Below are 19094 nucleotides of genomic sequence, written 5' to 3'. Positions count from 1 at the left end.
ACAAAAACAGGACAATTGCCCACTGACTTCATTTAACAGAAACTTAATTTTTCTTTTGCCAGAACAGATACAAAAGATACACATTTCAAATATATCAGTCTTTGCAGTTTATCAATAATAATAATAAAAAATGATGAGGCTAAACATGATTCTGTTTGTGCCAGTATTACGGAATGCATATGTAACAATTATATTATTTCATAAGAAAGTGATTTTCTGTGTAAATTGTAAATGTTTAAATGTCACGTCATTAACTTTTTAAATCACAAAATATTTGATAAAAGTGTGATGGGCGAGACACGTCAATGGTTGTCGTGCATGTCACTGTCGTAAATCGACAGATACTGTCGTGCTATATCACTGTTAGCTTGGGTGCTTTGGCTGAAGCAGCAACAGAGCACATGAAGCACAACAACAACAACCTTTGACTTTTAACCGTAGCATCTTAAATGTCGGACTCCAGTGTTCTTACCAGACTGGCGGCGCGGTCTGAACTGTCTGACCGAACTCAAGGTAAGACGTTTTCTTTGAGCATGTTTGTTAGCAGCGCTTGTTTTTGACAGTAAACAAATATGACTGTAACAGCTGGCTGCTGTCGTGGACGTATGTTTCCACTGGAGTCTGGATTCAATGTGTCTCGTTAATGGTTCATTCTTCATTTAGTTTTGTTTTATCTTGAGCTCTTTGGGTTTTTTTGTTGTCTGTTTTCATGTACATATTAATTGTTGTTGATTTGGATTTTTGTGTTGCTTGCAAATATCAATCAATCAATCCATCTGTTTGTCCTCTGTCTGTCTGCACAGTTTGACAGACATTGATTCTGTCTAACAATTAATAAATCCCCTCTCAGACACCATCCACAAGCATTATCATGACTAACCAGTATTGTATAAAGTACCCTGAAGGGATACCTGAGTAAAAGTTTCTTGACTTTGGTAGAGGTTTAAGTCACTTTTATAATATTACTCAAGTAAAATGTCTTAAAGTATATGGCATTTACTGTACTTAATTATAAAAAGTACTTTTCTGATATAAAATGTACTTAAGTTTTAGAAGTAAAAGTATTACAAAATTGAGGAGTTAGGATTGAGCCATGGTAGATTAGTGGTAGGGCGAGTTGTCTGTCAACTGGAAGGATGTGGGTTCAATTCCTGGCCCTACTAGTATATATGTGTCCTTGAGCAAGACACTTAACCCCATGTTCAGGTGTGTGAATGGCAGCTCATCCAGACTAGAAAAGCTATAATAAATAAGACTTCTTCTTCTGATCTTATTTGGGACGAGTAACAAAGATAGTTAGAGGAAATATAGTGGAGTAAAGGTAAAAGTTTCTAGAAATATAAATAAAAGTAAGTATGTGAATTTTGTACAGTAACAAGGTACTTGTACTTTGTTATGTTACAACATTGCAACTAACAGAACATTAAAGGGACTGTTGTGGGACATGTGTTTGCAGGTTGACCCATCCAAAGTGTGCTTGGAGTCAGTTCGATCATGGGTGTCTGGCAGCCAGTGACCAACCTTAAAGATTATGTAGTCCACAATCCCCCAGTGGTGACATTTTTCTTCTGTCTGTTAAGTCTGGCCATCTCCTTCATCTGCCTGAGCTCCTACAGTTTCACTCACACTCTGCCAAACCCAGACGTAGCAAAGGTGAGGATAAATCTACCAATGTATTTTAATATGTTTTTTTAAGGTGTACACCTGATGGTATGAGTTGTTGACACAGACTGAGCTAAATTTTACACACTGTACCTTTAATTCGTAAACTATAAAAGAGAATCATTATTTCCAGGTTTGGGAATTGTTAGTTGCAGCTCTACTGTAGATAATGTGTTTCTAAGTGATATTGATGAGTAAAATGTGTGCCCTGTTTCTCTTATAGGACTGGAACTATCTACTTTCCGCCTTATCACAGTTAAAGCTGTGTAGAAAATCTGAAGCAAATTTATTTGAGCTGGCCACACCTGTTTCCTCTCACCTGATGGAGCAGGAAAACAACATAAAGGCAACCTCTACACAAACCTCTTCATCAGTAACAACGTTCCAGCTCCAGGTTCATCTGAATTTGACCTCCAGCCCAGCCGGTGGCTCAGTGGATGGTGGTCTGTACTCTACACTGAAAGCCAGTCAATTAAATCTCGGAGGTTGGCGATGTACTTGAAGTTTCTTGGGTGAGATTTTGTAGTGAGTTTGAATAACCGTGCATTTTTACCCGCAAGCATTTGTTTTTTTGTTCCCCAGCCAATGAGATTGTGGATGTGACTCTTGAGTTCCTACCTGGAAATAGTGCCCACACCTGCCTCACCATTAGTGCCCCAACACGCCTCCTGCCCCAGAGCCTGTGAGTAAATTCATATTCTCTTTCATATCTCCCTGATTTAACAGGGTTCTTGCTGATTATATAGTCTTAAAAAGCATGAACTTCATTCATCTTAAAACAAGACCTTAATTGGTATTGTAGTGTCTTAAATCAGTCTTCCATCCATCCAACTATCTATTTTATGTTTACATAATGAAACAATTTGGCCGCTATGTATGTTTGCCAACCCATGAATAATTTTTTATGCTTATTATCCATATACTTTCTGTCTCCATGAAGGCTTCCTCCAAAGTGTCCTGCATTTGAGAGAAACAATCCACCTGTCCATGTGGAAGTGAGCAACCAGCTGCTTTCAGCATCACAAACCTGTTACAGTTTACACTACGACAACGACCCCGCACTCACAGTCATGTTAACACAGGTACAGTGTCACACATGAACAAAACGAGCACATGCTCAGTGGTCACTGTCTTATCAGTTGTGGTTTCCTGTTTGTCTTCAGAGGGAGCGGAGTGTGGCGGCACGTCATCAGTTGGAAGTCAGCGTCTTTCTGCTCGGAGTGTGTTTTATGCTCTGTTTAGCCGCCAGTGTGACACATTGGCTCACACGCTGTTCCCACTTGAACGGACTGGATCTGAAACATGTAACTATTCAGCGTTTCATTGCTTTGTTTCTTGTGTCAAACATCTTGAAATGATATCGTAGCTAGTTGAAATAATATGCAGATTTTCATGAACCTAACCTGATTCTTCACTGTATTTGCAGGACCCACTGATTGACACCTGAACATCTCACATCCTCTTCATCCAGAGGAGATCAGTTGATTGCTGCTTTTAAAGTATTCGACTTTGTGAAGGTGCAAACTAAATAAGTGGACTGTCGCTGCTTTGGGAAACTGACATTTTGACCAAAATGTCCAGTTGAAGTATCTTTTACATATGAATCACAGTGTCATGGAAACAACTGTGGGTTTAAATAGTGCCTACACTGTTAATTGTCTTAGTCATTCCATAGTGTATTAGGTCCAGTGCAGAAAATGGTTTCATTTAACTGCCGATCGTATTAGACCAAAAATGTATTATTGTTTTAAAATGAAAGTGGTGGTATATGGTATGACTATGAGCAGGATTCTGAAAATACTGTTTTACCTCTGTAATTTAGATGTTACACATTCTGTTGTGAATGTGATGGAGGTGTGTCTTTTTTGTAAGTAACAATACTAGTATCTGGTACTGGTAATAATAAACCATTGCATTTAGAGTAATGAACTCTTTTATTAGTTCAGTGGATCTGGGGATCATTAATCACAGAGGGAGAGATGTACGAAAAAGAGTTAAGCATGACCTACACGGCTGTTCTGATTTGCCAACTCTTTATTTCCAAGGAGGTGTTGCTTTTCATTGTTTTTCAGTGCAGCATAAATTCTCCCAGGGTATGTAAACTTATGAGCACAACTGTAAGTCAACTTGCAGAGAACATTTTTCAAAGCACCTTCACTTAGTGGCAAAAAACAAATGTCTGGAAAGAGGAAAAAGGGTTTAAAATAAATAAATAAAACAAGGGGTGGTGAAAGTAATAAGCATTTCTTCTTTCTCTTTTTTGGTTACCCCTGGAAACTACTTTTCTTCAGGTTTCATCAAACTTTTCAAATTTCTTGTTCCTTTTTTCTTCAGTTTCAGACCCACATTTATCTTGTGCATATAGTCAAACACACGTCTTCATCTTTTTCATAACCTATACAAAGTCCCACGGTCTCTGTCCACTCAAGACTTGGTAACATTGCGTCATCGCCTCCAAAAGAAAATTAAACTGGCTTAAAAATGATTAGTCTTGATTATCCTTCTCCACCATGACCCTCAAGAAAAAATTATTTACTAATTTACTAACTACTAAGTATAAAACAATGTATAAACATTGACCATTCAAATAATTTTGGAACGGCATCATATGAAAGTAAAACATAACATTTAACATACAAACTCAGAGTGTGGACAAAATACAGACATAAAATAAAAATAAAACCTATAAACAATCTGTAATAAATATAAAATCTGATGAAAAGGGTATGGTGGAGATATATTATTACAAATAATTATTTCTGTATCATAAAATATGTGAATATATCTTTACAGTATTTGTACTTTGTTACATTACAACACTGTCAACTTTTGTGAATATGTATATATTCCTCTGTTATGAAAACAATAAAAATAGATACAGAGGTTGAAAACCAAAAGGCTATAATGACTGTATACATTAATTTATTTAGTTTTGTAGGTCCTGACGTAACCCCTGGCTTTGTTTTATCTGCTTACTCATGTTTTTAACTTGTTTTATTTATATGCACAATGTATTCTAAGTTCTGTTATTGTCTTTGTTGTCTGTTAATTTTTAAAACTATATTTTTTGTTAATCTCTAATTTAAAGAAAAAAATGTTTCCGCATACGTCACAACCTGTGTCCACCAATCCGCGTTCAGAACCTGGCCACGGTGTTTTTCTATTGACTGAGAGTAGAAAACGTGAGGCGGGATTAGGGCAGAGGAGAGAGGAGAGGACTGATTGCTTGTTTGGGCTTCGGCTTCTTCGCGGCCTGGCGGACTGTTTTTATGTGCGAAGCGTTATAGAAATGTAACATTGCGGATTATCATTGACTTCTTTTTTTGGATTACTGCGATCACTGGTGACGTGGAGCTGCCACGGACGTGTCGGCTTTTAAAACACAGCTCTGCAAAGTGGGTGAAAATGACCTGATACGGGTAACGCCAGCTCCATGTTAGGGCACTGTGAAGCTAGCTAGCTGCTGCTGTTGCTGCTGCTGCTACCACCTCATAAATAGTATAAGACGCAGCACTAGCCCACTATTAACTGGTAATAATACGTACTGAATGACGTCTACACGTTTATAAAACATGTTGTGGACTAACTTGACCAGGCCATGGAGCTTAACCACTAAATGTTAACATGCATAGTGTTTGCTGTAATGTCTTCTTAGCTAATATAGCGCCCACAAGCGATCTTTTTACGAAGCTGCTGTACAGTTGTGTTGTTTAGGCCTCCCACGTGGTACTGCTCTCCTGGGCTGGGAGACTTGGATAACTTCATAGCTAGTCTGAATTTATTAAATCTGATATCCGTTATCCACTTCTTTCTATTCAAAATGGACATTTCAGAGATAGGCACTGTTCATAATTGTCACTTCAGATAATCCACAACTTGATTCTTCGTAGGATAAATTGTGTTTATATGTATGCGGCGTGTCATTAGATTTATCTTTGATTTATTCATCTGTGCATACCCACACAAAACTCCACCTCAAGGAATCTTCATTTTCTTTGATCTACCTTGCCAATGACTGCCCCTCCCTCTACCATGGAGAGGTTGACTTGTTCAGGTCATGGTATTTGAAGCATCATCTCATGCTGAACACTAGTACTGAAGAAATATTCAATCTTATGACCATGTTGTGACTGACAACTGTGCGATAGAACAGACTTGGTCTCAATATCTAATATCTGGGCATCTTTTCTCAGGTGGAATGTCCATGTGCCCCAAGGCTCCACTTCCTACTCAGACTTACACTTAACTCAACTTTTATTTATAGAGCACATTTAAAAACAACCATGGTTGACTGTAAAGTGCAGTACATAATGACGTCTATAAAGATAAGTAAAATAGGAGCAGACACAATTAAAAATGATACAGTGCATAATAAGAGCAGACAAACGGTAGTCCAGCTCAACATGAATTAAATGTCAAGGAGAAAAGGTAGCTTTTTAGGGAAGATTTAAGGAGCTCAAAAGACTGGGCACATCTGATGTGCCAGGGCAGGGCAATCCAAAGCCGAAGAGCTGTCACTGCGAAGTCTTGAACACCTCTGGTCTTAATCTTAGACTGTTTGGTGAGAGCACTCAAATAATGACATCCTTCAATAATGCAGTGTTGGAAAGCACTATAAGATGGTTCAGAGTAAATAAAAGATTGAAGGACAGGTTTCAATAGCTTCAAAGGTTATTGGACCTGGGATCACTAAACTTGTTCTATGAGAACGATGTTTGAACCTGAATGACAAAACCAGGATACATAAAGGATATGTACTTTTGCCTACGGGGAGGCGGTTTTATGTTTTAGAAATTCAGAATGTTCATTCATTGCACACAGGAAAACAAATGCACCTCAATTGCTGCTGCTTTAGTGCAATGAAATTATTTGTCCGATTCCTGTGATTCTAGTGTGTTGTTTTTAAATAGGATGTCAACTGAAGTGGCACTGCTGTCCAGGACAAATTTCCCCTGGGGCAATCAAGTTTATCTTGAATCTTGACCTTTTAGTTCATTTATTGCTTATCTGTTGTTTTTTGAACTCTTTTCTTTTTGTGTTTTTATGGCACTTATGGTTGGTTATGGGTTAGCTGATGTAGGCGCTGTGCAGTTAAAACATGAACAAATTTGTAACTGTGGTTTGTCTCTTTTAGGATGAAAGCTCTGGACTAGAGCTTAAGCCACTCAGGAAGAGGACAAAACAGGAGTTGAGGAAAGAAACGGTATATAATTGCGTGCGACCATGGCCTACGCCAACTACAGTGCACTGAGCAGAGCTCAGCTTACCTTTGAGTACCTGCACACAAATTCGTAAGTACAGGCTTGTTGGGTTTATTCATTCAATTTTTTTACTGCTTTCTTTTTTCCTCCACCTGAGTTACCCCAGCTCACATAGGGCAAAAAGCAGGTTACACCCTGGGCAGGTTGCCAGTCCACTGCAAAGATGCAACATACAGATATGAGCAACCATCCATTTCCACACTCATATGTAGTGTCAAATTAACCTAATCTGCATGTCGGGACTGTTGGAGGAAACTGGAGTACCTGGAGAGAACATGCAAACTCCACATAGAAAGACCCTCTGTGAAATTAGGATCCAAACCAGTGACCTTTTTGCCATGAGGCAACAATGCTATTCACTTCCCCACCCTATGACCTGCCCAAAAAAGTAATATTGGAGACCCTTCCACAGCCAGCTCATTCATGAAAATGTAAATATGAAATATATTTACGTAAAATATAAATGTAAACAACTGTTTGTAAAGATCATCATCAGTGACATTTGTTATTTGGACTTTCAAACATGATGCGATCCCCTACATGGTTGTCTATGTTCTACCTGGCTGTACTGAAGAATAAAAGATGAACAAATGGTGACAGTGATAAAGCACACGTGATTAAAACGGTGATTTACTGTCATGAATTTTAGGCTACATCCGCGCAACACTGACACCTGTGCAATCACACCAAAATTCACATTGAAAAGTTTAAAATTCCTCATTCATACAAATTTGGTCTGGATTATCTGCTATTATCCAGATGACAGTGAGCAAAAACGTTAGTGATGCTCAAATGAAGCAATAAAGCAGTATTGAACCACTTTGCCAATTGTATTGAACATGGGTTCATTCATTCAAAGGTTCATTTCAGTGACATCTAGTGGTGAAATATTAGACAACATGCCAGTGATTGCCGTTGTGACAGACAGTGTTGGTTGTTTACTGCTGAACATATTATATTCAGCTTATTCAGTAGACAAGGTTAACTAGTATCTGGGATTGAGAGAGGGTGTGGTCGAGGAAACAAAGTAGGTGCAGGGAAGGTGGGCTGTGCTTGTGTAACTTGGGGATGAATTCAGAGGTTTTTATTGAGGAATAGCAGTTTTTCCACTGTTTTTGGACTCAATCGATTTCTTTTTTTGCTGACAACTTCTCCAGCTTTTGAAAAAACACGTTCACAAGGAACAGATGATGCTGTAATGCACAAATATTGTTTAGCTAACGTGAACAAATGTGGATACACATGTTTGTGCTCATTCCAGTATGTGAGAGGATCCTCCGATCTATGCACTTCAATTGTAGCATCCGATGTATGACTCCTGTGAGCTCTTGCCAATGTCGCATCTTCATCCAAACGTGTCCAGAGGTTGAAAGCTGAAACAAAAATTAAGATTTGACAGTCCCGAAGCAAGTCTCACGCCAACAACTAATCTCGCGATAGCTCGTGAAGCTCATTCGGGGACCGAAGCAGTCGCTGCTTCATACGTCATCGATTACGTCACTTGCTCTGCCCCAAAGCAAGCTTCGAATCAGCGGTTCAAGGAGAGCACAGCTTCGAGTTTGAAGCAAGGATCGGAGCTCCGGTGTCAGACTCGCATCACTAAAAAACGTTGTTGTCTCTCAATAGTTTGTCTTAGTAAGTCACTGGTGACATTTGTGATTGAATTTGATGGCTGTAATTGAAAGTTCTTGGTAAGATGAATGTTAGCTACTTAGGCAATACCAGCCTTTGTTCCCTGTGTTGTAATATTGAGGAGGCCTAAACTATGCATAGTGGGCTTGTTTCGTCTTTTTAGAGGATGTGGGATTTAATAATTTTCAACAAATCTTTCCTGTTCCACTGACACACCCCTTCAGGAAATACAGGGTGATAGTAGCCCCAGTCAGAATATCAATGTGGCATACAGATGCTGTTAGCAAGTGAAAAACCATTCAAATAATAATAAAACAATATTGATGTTGTGAATTAATGAAATTGTCTGTCTTTTATCAGGACAACCCACGAGTTCCTATTTGGAGCCTTGGCAGAACTTGTTGACAATTCAAGGTACCCAAAGTGATATGCAACGGAGCTGTTGAAACACCATGCAGCCTTCAGAGCTGCTTGATATTTTCCTTGTAGTGCGCAGAAAGTCTCACAGTTGCTTTATTTCTTTCAGAGATGCTAACGCCACACGAATTGACATTTACACAGGTACATCTTGAAATAATTGCTTTTTTTCTTTATGCAGAAGCATATATATTCATTCATAGCTTCTAATATTTGTCCCTCACTTTCTTACTTTTCTGACAGAAAAAAAGCCAGAGCTGCGGGGCGGCTACATGCTCTGTTTTCTAGATGATGGCATTGGAATGGATCCCAGTGAGTGACATTATTGTTGGTGAACTCACCTGAAGCTATTTTTTTAGTTCTTGTTTAAACAATGTTGTATGTGAGTTTGTTCTGCCTGAGGTTTCTTATTCATTTTTTGGTATGTGAAACAAATTAATGGTTTTTTTTTTCGTAGATGAGGCGACACATGTAATTCAGTTTGGAAAGTCAAGTAAACGTTCATCCGAGTCCTCTCAGATCGGGCAGTATGGAAATGGATTAAAATCGTAAGACCTGGATCAATTCCTGATGTGATTACAACACTGTCCAGTCAAAATAGTGTTTGAATGATTTTGTTGTTTGTTTTCAGTGGCTCTATGCGAATCGGCAAGGACTTCATCTTGTTCACAAAAAAGGGCAATTCACTGACTTGCCTTTTCCTGTCAAGGACTTTCCATGAAGAAGAGGGACTTGATGAGGTCAGAGTCAGCTCATGGTTTGGGTTATTGACTATAGGATGTCATTCTTATTAGATTACATATTGATTAAATAGCAATTGGATATTTAACAAAACATATTGGTCAGTAACTGGATTTATTTTGATAAAGTCAACAAATGAGATTTGCTTGTAAAGTTCTATAACAAAAAGGAGTCCATCTGTCTTTTGTTGTGTTATTACTTCTGAAATTGCTTCTGGATTTTATTTGTATTTAAGGCTTTTATTCATCTCTCTCTTCAGGTGATAGTGCCCCTCCCTTCCTGGGATCTGAAGACAAAGGAGCCACTGACCTCTGATCCGGAGAGGTATGCCATAGAGACCGAACTGATCTTCAAATACTCGCCTTTCAAAAACGAACAGCAGCTGATGGAGCAGTTCAACAGAATAGAAAGTAGCAGTGGTAAGCACTACTCACTACTTTTATGCAGCACATGCTGTATATAACTCTAAAAATGTAAATCTGTAAATGGTCCCCGGAGCTTGTTGATTAAAATCCTGTTTGAGTAACATTATTGCCGTTGTTGGTACATTTCATTTTAAAACATTTTTATAAGCCGTAGATTTGATATAAGACTTGTTTGATGTTGATTGTGATGATGAGTTTGTATTGCCTTTTGTCATAAGGCACCCTTGTGATTGTCTATAACCTGAAGTTGATGGACAACAGAGAGCCAGAGCTGGATGTTGAGACGGATCACCAGGATATACTGATGGCTGGGACATCTGTCGAAGGAGTGTAAGTATGAGATGATGAAAAAACGTATAGAACACGGCAGTCTTTTTCCTAACTCATCCACCAGTACACAGTAAGCAATTTAAGACAGATTATGTATTAATAGTTATGATTCCTTCAAATAGGTGCTGCAAAAGAAAATAAATTCCTTTACTTATCCTGTATCGTTCTGTTGGAATCATGTTCATGACGCCAGTTAATTAGCTGTAAAAGTAAAACATTCAGAATCTAGAACATTCAAAAACCTTGATAAGGCATAGCACTTCATACCCAATGTTGGTTGGTCGGTATAAATTAAGGCCGACATTTAGCAATTTCTTGGTTTAACTTGGCAGCAGTGAAATCCCTTGTATTTCACATATTACTTAATTCCATTGATTTTGTGTCTCAGGAAGCCAGAGAGGAGGTCATTCAGGGCGTATGCTGCTGTTCTGTACATTGACCCAAGAATGAGGATTTTCGTCCAGGGACACAAAGTCAGGACTAAAAGACTGTCCTGCTGTCTTTATAAACCAAGGTAATATAATAGTAACACACATATACTGTGTCTGTAGAACGTCTGCTGCACTCCAGTGACTACATTTTCTCTGGCAATGTTGTTTTTGTTGACAGAGTTTACAAGTACTCGTCAAATCGTTTTAAAACTCGTGCTGAGCAAGAAGTCAAGAAAGCAGATCACCTTGCAAAGATTGGTGAGTTTGTGATTTCTTTCTTTCTTCCTTTTTTTTTTTTTTTTTTTCTTTTTTTTCTTAAAAGTAAAAGGAACTTGAATTGTTTTGCATTTCAGCTGAGGAGAAAGCCAGAGAGGCAGATAGCAAGCGCAAGGAGTTTGAGGCCAGATTAGGAGACGACATTTCAAAAGATTCACGGGTACGCCAGCAAGATTGCCAGATGCAAATGTGGTTTTGTTCATGTAGAAACATGGGGTGGGAGTTTTGTCTCTAAATTTGTAATCTGGGACATCTCCTTTCGTCTATTCTCCATTTAGGCAATTCTGAGAAAGGTTCAGGATTCAGCGATGATGCTACAACGTGATGCTGACATGAAGAAAAGGGTTCTTGAAGCTAAGCAGAAGTATGATCATCAAACACGATTTACACGCTCACCCCCTCTGTGCTTTTAAAATAATTTACAACAGAATTACTGATTACAGTGTAAAAGTCTAAATAAATATTGAAAGAGAACAGTAGTCTTTGAATATGTCACCTGTCATGAACACCTTCTTTTTGCTGGAATCTGACATCCTCTGTGACCTTTGTTTTGTTGTGTGCTCTGGTTTTCCAGAGCATTGAAGGAGCCCAAGGAGTTGAATTTTATATTTGGAGTGAACATTGAACAGAGGGACCTGGATGGGATGTTTGTGTACAATTGCTCTCGCCTCATCAAGATGTATGAGAAGACGGGACCACAGCTGGAAGGGGGCATGTAAGTAAAAGTAGAGAAGGGGGGGAAAACCTAAAACACCCCGGGTGTGGGCTGTGCTCCATGGTCATGTCAGCGAGATATGTAGCATAGTACAACTTCAACGAATGACATAATTGAACACGGCACAGTGGACAACAATGTGTCCAGGATTTCCCGCTTGGTTTGTGGCTCTTTGTCTCAACAAGACGTCAAGCTTTGAATGAGAATAGACTGTGGGCATTGAAGAAACACTGGTTGCAATGAAATTGTGTTTTCTGTAGTCCAATCAGCTGACTGACGTAGGTGGAGCCAGTCTAGCTCCACCTGGAATGCACCATGCCATTTTACTCTGGTAAGGGTGCCAAAAATGGAACATTTATTTTAATACTACTCCTAATGGAATTAGAAAAGAAAAAAAAACAAAAAACTGAACCGTTCCACTCGATAGAAACACAGCTTAAATTTTGGATAAAAGGGTGACAGGCCTGCAGAACATACTGCCAAGTGTTTCTTGTTTCTGCTTGTTTAAATGCACTCTCACCCCTAATTGGTTGTTTGTGAAAGGCATCGGCATTAATCAAAACAACAGACTGCAGATTACTGGACAGGATTACAGATAAACAGTAAATGTTAATCTAGGCTCATGTCCATAGTTGATTAATAATGCTGTAAATTGACAATCAGTATACAGTATCTCCTAAAGGAACAATTGTCTGGTTTACCTCCTGTGATAACTGCTGGGTTCTGATGTTTTAGGGCTTGTGGCGGTGTCGTTGGCGTAGTGGATGTCCCCTATTTAGTTCTAGAGCCTACTCACAACAAACAGGACTTTGCAGATGCTAAGGAGTATCGCCATTTACTCAAATCCATGGGAGAACATTTAGCTCAGTACTGGAAGGACAGTAATATTGGTGAGTGTGTCTGATATTTTTTCCTTTGGTTAGCAGCACTGCACCTGCACAATTCAAAAATTGTTGGACATTATATCAGGCACTTATTATTTATGTCTGGGGTTATGTTTACTTAAGGCAAACATGTATCTATGTCCTCTCTGCAGCCCAGAAAGGTATAGTGAAGTTCTGGGATGAGTTTGGATATCTGTCTGCCAGCTGGTGTGCACCGCCATCGTCAGAGCTAAGATACAAGAGACGTCGGGCCATGGAGATACCAATCACGATTCAGTGTGGTTAGTTTCAAGTCATTAGACACACTCATGTTCATATTGTGTCTTACCAAAATACCTAAGTGCCTCAAACTCTTGTCTTTTGCTTTCTCCTTCAGACAAGTGTTTAAAGTGGAGAACGCTGCCATTCCAGATGGATGCTGTGGACAAACGCTACCCAGACAGTTGGATGTGTCTCATGAACCCTGATGGCTGTCAGGACAGGTACACCATGAATGTTCATTTATTGTGACTTTGTGGTATTGTGCAACAACTGAGGTGCTGATGAGATTTGTGTTTTCAGGTGTGATGCTCCTGAACAGAAACAGAATTTGCCAGTTGGTGTTCTGAAAAAAGACAAGGTGACGGTCGACGACAAAAAGAAAGACCTGGCAGAGAAAATCAGTAAGCAGCTGGAAAAACTAGATGCCTTGGAGGTACCTCATCCAGCTCTTTTGATCATCTCTCTTTTCCTCTCTATTTTGTGGACATCAGTACATAAATATTGTATTTCCCTTTCTCAGAGAACCAACACTGTCAAATCTGCAGCAGATGTAAAAAGGCTTCCATTGGAGGTCAGCATGAAACCAACAGAGAGCTCTTCTCAGGTACAAATTATGCCACTAATTGAACTATTCTTTAATTTATCCCCCAAAAATGCTCATGTTTATTGTTTCCATTACCTGTTTTTTTTTCATGTTACAGGCAACTAGATCTTCTGAGCGATCCATAACAAGACCTCGCTCTCCACCACTCCCAGCTCACCTCAAAAATGCCCCCAGTGCTCCCCCAGGTCGTGCCGCTTCTCAGCGCCCCGTCCGAACTGCTGCTGCGCTTCCACCAAAAGTTGAGCCACCCAGGTCTAGAGCTGCAGCAAAGCCTCAGCAGTCTGCAGTAAAGCCCTCACCCAAAGCAACTGCAAAAACTCCTCCACCAAGCCGCACCTCAAGAGTAAGTCAAACTAATACCGGTAGCAGGTTTTCTGTGATTAAGTCATGAATTTGTGTCAATTTAAAGTTTTATTGCTGAAAAAAGTGACATGTCTCTATTCATAGACACCTGCCAAAGCACCACCCGCCAAAGCTGCAGCTGCTGGACAACGCAAGAGAATTATAGAGCAGGAGGACAGTGATGACGACAAGGAAGAGGAGGAAGAAGAAGAAGAAGAGGAGGAGGAGGAGGAAGAAGAAGAAGAGGACAGTGAGGAGGAGGAGCCAGTGACAAAGAAATCCAAGCTTGCAGCAGCAGCTGGGAAAAGTGGGAAAGTGGTAGAGAAGACCCTGCCCACCAAACGTGGCAAGATGGACGAGGTAAACATAACAGGGTCACCTGAGTAGATTCTTCTAGGCATAAGGTCAGAACCCAGAAACACTAAATTTACTGAATATGCATCAGCAGCAAAAGAAAAAATTAATATAAACATATAACATTCTAATATTATCAACTATTCAAAACCATTCACTGTGTGTATCACTCTGTGTGTGAAGCATTGTGCTATGTGGTGTGAAAGTGTTTGCCACGATGTGTTTTTGTTTTGCTATTTGTTTCCCTGCTTGCCTCAGCACTGCTTATGTACGACTCCGTTCAAACCTTGTATTAACATCCATCTGGGGTGGATTTGACCACGTGGAGAATGCACTAAGTGCAGGTCTGAACGAGATCTGATCACAAAAACCACATTGGGGGGGACACGTGTGATTCCCATACATGAATGCAATCCATCCTCAGGACATATTAAATACCACCTTGTCAGATAACGTCCTGTAACTCGCTGGAGTTTAGCTGTATTTTTACACTGATCAGCGCCCATACATCAATTTGTTTGTAGCCACCATCACACACACATACATGTCAACACACAAACACGACAATAGCAGAAACATCTGTACAGTCCAACTTGTTTTCTTCTAACACACATGACAAGAAAAAACGCCCTTTTAATAGAAGGGAAATCTCTGACACAACCAGTCAGTTATGCAGCCATCTGCCTCGACCATTTGGGGTGAAAGGAAAAATGTGGGACAGAGGATAGGTGAGGGACGGAAAGGGGGAGGTGAGGTAGAGACAGAAGAGAGAGACCTAGAGCATGATAGGTTATGATATGTTTATAGTACTACAATGTCATGTATACAAGCAGTAGCATAGATTGTTGAAAAGAAATTATACTATATCAATTCATAATCATAGCATCATAATGATGACAGTATTAATACTGCTAATGATAATAATAATAGCCTCGCAAATGGATCTGGATCCTGCAGCCCAGTGGTCACCTGCAAGATGAGGAAAGGGAGAGAGGACAGGAAGTAAATTCATAAGCTAGGGTGAGAAAGAACAAGATTAATGACTGACTTTAATAAAGTCATATTCATACCCTGAGTGTGAGGTTGAACAACCGTTCTTGGTGCTAACCATGTGAGATTGAATTGCTGAGGCAGGAAGTGTTAGACGAGGCCTCTTGAATGAGGGGAAACTCTTTCAAGAAATCTACAAACCGTCTTGCTACTGATTCAGTGACTTTTTGGACATGTATTGGTAAAATTAAGAAACACTCCAGTCTGCTGTTGGCCTTGCAGGTTAAAATACACTCCCAGGCTGAGAAGAGAGGGGTGTCTACTCCTACCCGGCAGACACCGACCACACCAACCCCAGCCACTAAATCTATTTCCACAGAACAGCATGGGGCTAAAGCCAAGGTAGCTTTACCCGGTCCTGCTTTTCTGCCACGTCCTGGGCTGAATATGTTCTCATATCTTCTAGATTTCGGTGTTTTTTCAAATTATCACCCTCTTTTTTTTTTTTTTATTAACAATTTTCTCTCTGAACATTTTTCTCTCCTAGTGCTCGGCATGCCTCAATAACCACTCACTCTGGAGCTTTCAGTTAATTCAATAACATTTATGATTTTCTTTTTTTCAGAAAACAATGTTTAATTGGCGTCTAGGTGGTAAATATTTGTTTGTTTGCAGGTACCTGAGAAGGTGGCACAGTTGGGACCAGAGAACGATATTAAAAATGCTCAGAAAGGTGAGGTGATGTGCACTACCTCGTATCATAGACGTACATGGAAGGAACATGAATTTCTACCCATGTAATATTCTTTTTTTTTTTTTTAAACAGATAAAGGTCTTTTAGTTGAAGTACGTGTCAATAAGGAGTGGTACACAGGCAAAGTCATTGCTGTGGAGACTAATAAACAGAGCATTCGTTGGAAAGTGAAGTTTGATTATGTGCCTCGATCCACTCCGAAAGACCGATGGTAAGAAGCTCTGGCTGTGGTTTTTGAGGTCTGTCCACATTTGGCCGTTAAGCCAGATAAGTAACGTTCTGTCCCTGCATTTGTGTGTGTGTGTCTTCGTGTGTCTGAAATAGGGTGTTTAAAGGTAGTGATGAAGTCAGGTTGATGCGGCCGCCATCTCCAAACTCTCAGACACCAGACACCCAACAGGAGACCGAGAGGGGGCTGGCACCCATGGAGCCAGACACCACTCAGCCAGGAACCAGTCGAGAGGTGTCTGACAGTCTGGTCACCATGTTGAGGTGAGCTGGTTGCAACGACCTGGTGATGTTACTGCTCACTTTGTGTCATGGTAGCCATTCTTCATTCAAGTCTTATTGTACTGTGGCGTGTTCACTGCTGTGTTTGTGTGTCCAGGACAATGCTGCGTTACTTTTTTCCTCCTGCATTTCGGATCCCGAAGGACGATGTTAACAGTATGACGGCTGAGGAGTTGGTGTCCTTTCCTTTGGTGAGATGGATAGTAAATTATTTGACATTGTTTAAATTGTCTGAAATTCAACCTTAAAGGTGCAATATGCAACATTCTGCATCACAAGATATTAGGAAACGAACATGTCCATGAAGAGTATTCAAGTGTTGATCAGAGAATAGAGACCCTGTATATGTGTATATGTATGTATGTGTGTATATATATGTGTGTATATACATATACATATATATGTATGTGGTTCTCTTGCATATTGAACTTTAAAATGAAACTTTAAATTTTTTTTTAACTTCTAAAACAATGGTCATAACTGCATATGCTAGGAAATGAATTGTGTCCAAGAAAACTACAGTGTTAAGTTTGTGTTTGATGTGATTTTACTTACTTTGTTACTGATAATATGTTTCCCCCTCTCCATTTAGAAAGAATATTTCCAACAGTACGAGTCTGGTCTCCAGTCGTTGTGTAACTCTTACCAGAGCAGAGCTGATGCCAGGGCCAAAGCCGTTGAAGAGAAGAACAACAGCACTGAGACCAAACTGAAGGAGGCAGACGAGAAACTACAGAAACTGCGAACGAACATTGTAGCACTTCTTCAGAAAGTACAAGAGGTAAATATATACTGTAGATCACTAACTTTTTTTTCCTTGCTTGTGTCTAAGACAAACCAGGCTGCGAGCCTCTGTCCACGCACACACCAAAACAATTAAGTGAATAATTGCAAACATTTATATGCAAAAATAAACAGCAATTGTAGGTTTTTGTTCCTATTCTCACAGTGTATATGGATAAAAAACTGTCCTGTGCTTCCATAAAAACAAAACCAATGTAACTCTTGAGATATTGCCTTGTTTTCTTTTTTGATATGGTGAGTCTTTGGTACTTTCACATTTCTCAGACATGACATTTTGTTGTACAGATGCTGACAACAGGAACATGATCAGGTATAGCTGCTAACTGACCTGATGATCACAGAGGTGTTGGTAATAAATAGCTTAATACATTTAAAGGCGGACCAAAATATTGGTTTTAATTTGGCTAATACGGAGGTCGGATTATTCACAAGCGCGTGTGATGTAGATTTTCAAAATTTAATATGCACTAATGTAATTTCAATCGCCTCACAACCTTGGAGCAGACAAAGCTCTAATGCCTGTGCTCTCTGGTGCCCCCCTGAGGTTGGGAACCATTGCTGTAGATTATAGAAGTGTTTGTTTGACAGAAAAAATTAACTATGTGTTGTTTTTTCCAGGACATTGACATAAACACAGATGACGAGCTTGATGCCTACATAGAGGACCTCCTCACCAAGGGTGATTAAAGAAGACGGAAAAGAGAAATGCAGAAAAAGAGGACATGCACAGATACAAACTGGCAGTTTTTTCATTGGAACCGTTACTTGCTAACAGGTCCGGACAATACATGCAGAGTTGGCCGTGAATATTAGAGAAACTATTGTTGATCTTTCTGTAATCGTGAATCATACGTTTGATCTTTGAATTCAGTCCTTCCTGTGTTTAGGCAGCGTCAGCATGCTCTTTGAGTTCGGACAGATTCTTTAGTGTTTCTACATAGTCTGGTAACCTTCTCACCTGTGGTTTTCTTTTTAGTCCTTTTATATACATGCTTATGTATTGTATGTTAAGCTGTGTTTAAGCCATTCTGTCCTTATTGACCTTTAATTATTTGTGCAGGTTTAATAGGAAATGTGCTCTCTTTACAGTCATCTAATAATGTGACAACTGCAGACACATACATTTATTTCTCATTATGGTATGTTGTCAGGTGAGAATTAGATGTTACTCAAAACTTGGGTTTGTATGGGCTGTGCTCCACACTGCGACGTTGACTTTAAACACGTTTTATTTTTGTACACTAAAACACACACACCAGTGTTGCACCTAACCTCCACTCCGGTCTGCCTGTCAAGCAAACCAGGAAAATCTTTTATGGATGGGTGAAGAGACTCACCCACAAAGAAAAACTTCTTACTGGGTTTTATCAGTATGAGTAATCCCCCAAATCTCCCCTGCATTTAAGCTATCATTGTTCTTCGTTCATTTTGGAAGAAAAAGAAATCTCACTTTAATGCAAAAGTTTGTTTGTTCATAATTATTTAGTTCCTATGTCCTTACTTTTGAACAGATTTTTTAACATGTTATGGAAAAGTTTTATTAAACAGTGCATGCTTTCAGTCTTTGTGTTCTGGTTGGAACAAATGATTCTGTATTTTTGACAAATCTTTACTTAAAACAATAAAACCGGTTCAGCAACTTATTTGGTACATGTATGTATGTTGTATTTGTAATAATATTGTTTAGGGGGTATTTGTATT

At 39.5% G+C, this 19094-nt stretch overlaps 2 protein-coding genes across 4 annotated transcripts; both read left to right on the top strand.

Annotated features, from left to right (window-relative positions):
* The first annotated feature begins 348 nt into the window (after positions 1–348).
* zgc:158398 (uncharacterized protein LOC568894 homolog) lies at positions 349–3587 on the top strand. The gene is made up of 7 exons (XM_044025351.1): positions 349–513; positions 1457–1653; positions 1886–2147; positions 2245–2344; positions 2603–2744; positions 2826–2966; positions 3089–3587. The coding sequence occupies exons 2-7, from the start codon at positions 1495–1497 to the stop codon at positions 3107–3109; spliced, it is 825 nt and encodes a 274-aa protein (XP_043881286.1). The 5' UTR covers positions 349–513; positions 1457–1494; the 3' UTR covers positions 3110–3587.
* A 1265-nt stretch (positions 3588–4852) lies between these two features.
* Positions 4853–19036, top strand: morc2 (MORC family CW-type zinc finger 2). Of its 3 annotated transcripts, none has more exons than XM_044026502.1 (28): positions 4853–5057; positions 6797–6953; positions 8916–8969; positions 9082–9116; positions 9216–9284; positions 9430–9520; positions 9604–9712; positions 9973–10132; positions 10357–10468; positions 10857–10982; positions 11078–11157; positions 11253–11335; positions 11454–11539; positions 11750–11890; positions 12626–12780; positions 12927–13055; positions 13151–13256; positions 13336–13468; positions 13556–13639; positions 13737–13982; positions 14087–14341; positions 15608–15727; positions 16001–16058; positions 16152–16290; positions 16404–16571; positions 16687–16780; positions 17182–17370; positions 18012–19036. In XM_044026502.1, the coding sequence occupies exons 2-28, from the start codon at positions 6886–6888 to the stop codon at positions 18078–18080; spliced, it is 3159 nt and encodes a 1052-aa protein (XP_043882437.1). In that variant the 5' UTR covers positions 4853–5057; positions 6797–6885; the 3' UTR covers positions 18081–19036. The 3 variants fall into 3 exon arrangements, with proteins under 3 accessions (XP_043882437.1, XP_043882438.1, XP_043882439.1); XM_044026503.1 differs by having other exon boundaries at positions 4853–5081; XM_044026504.1 differs by lacking the exon at positions 15608–15727 and having other exon boundaries at positions 4854–5057.
* Positions 19037–19094: the final 58 nt, after the last annotated feature.

The sequence above is a fragment of the Solea senegalensis genome, linkage group LG5 (genome assembly GCF_019176455.1).
Source record: "Solea senegalensis isolate Sse05_10M linkage group LG5, IFAPA_SoseM_1, whole genome shotgun sequence".
NCBI classification, from domain to species: Eukaryota; Metazoa; Chordata; class Actinopteri; order Pleuronectiformes; family Soleidae; genus Solea; species Solea senegalensis.
This window is presented reverse-complemented; position numbering and strand designations above follow the sequence as displayed.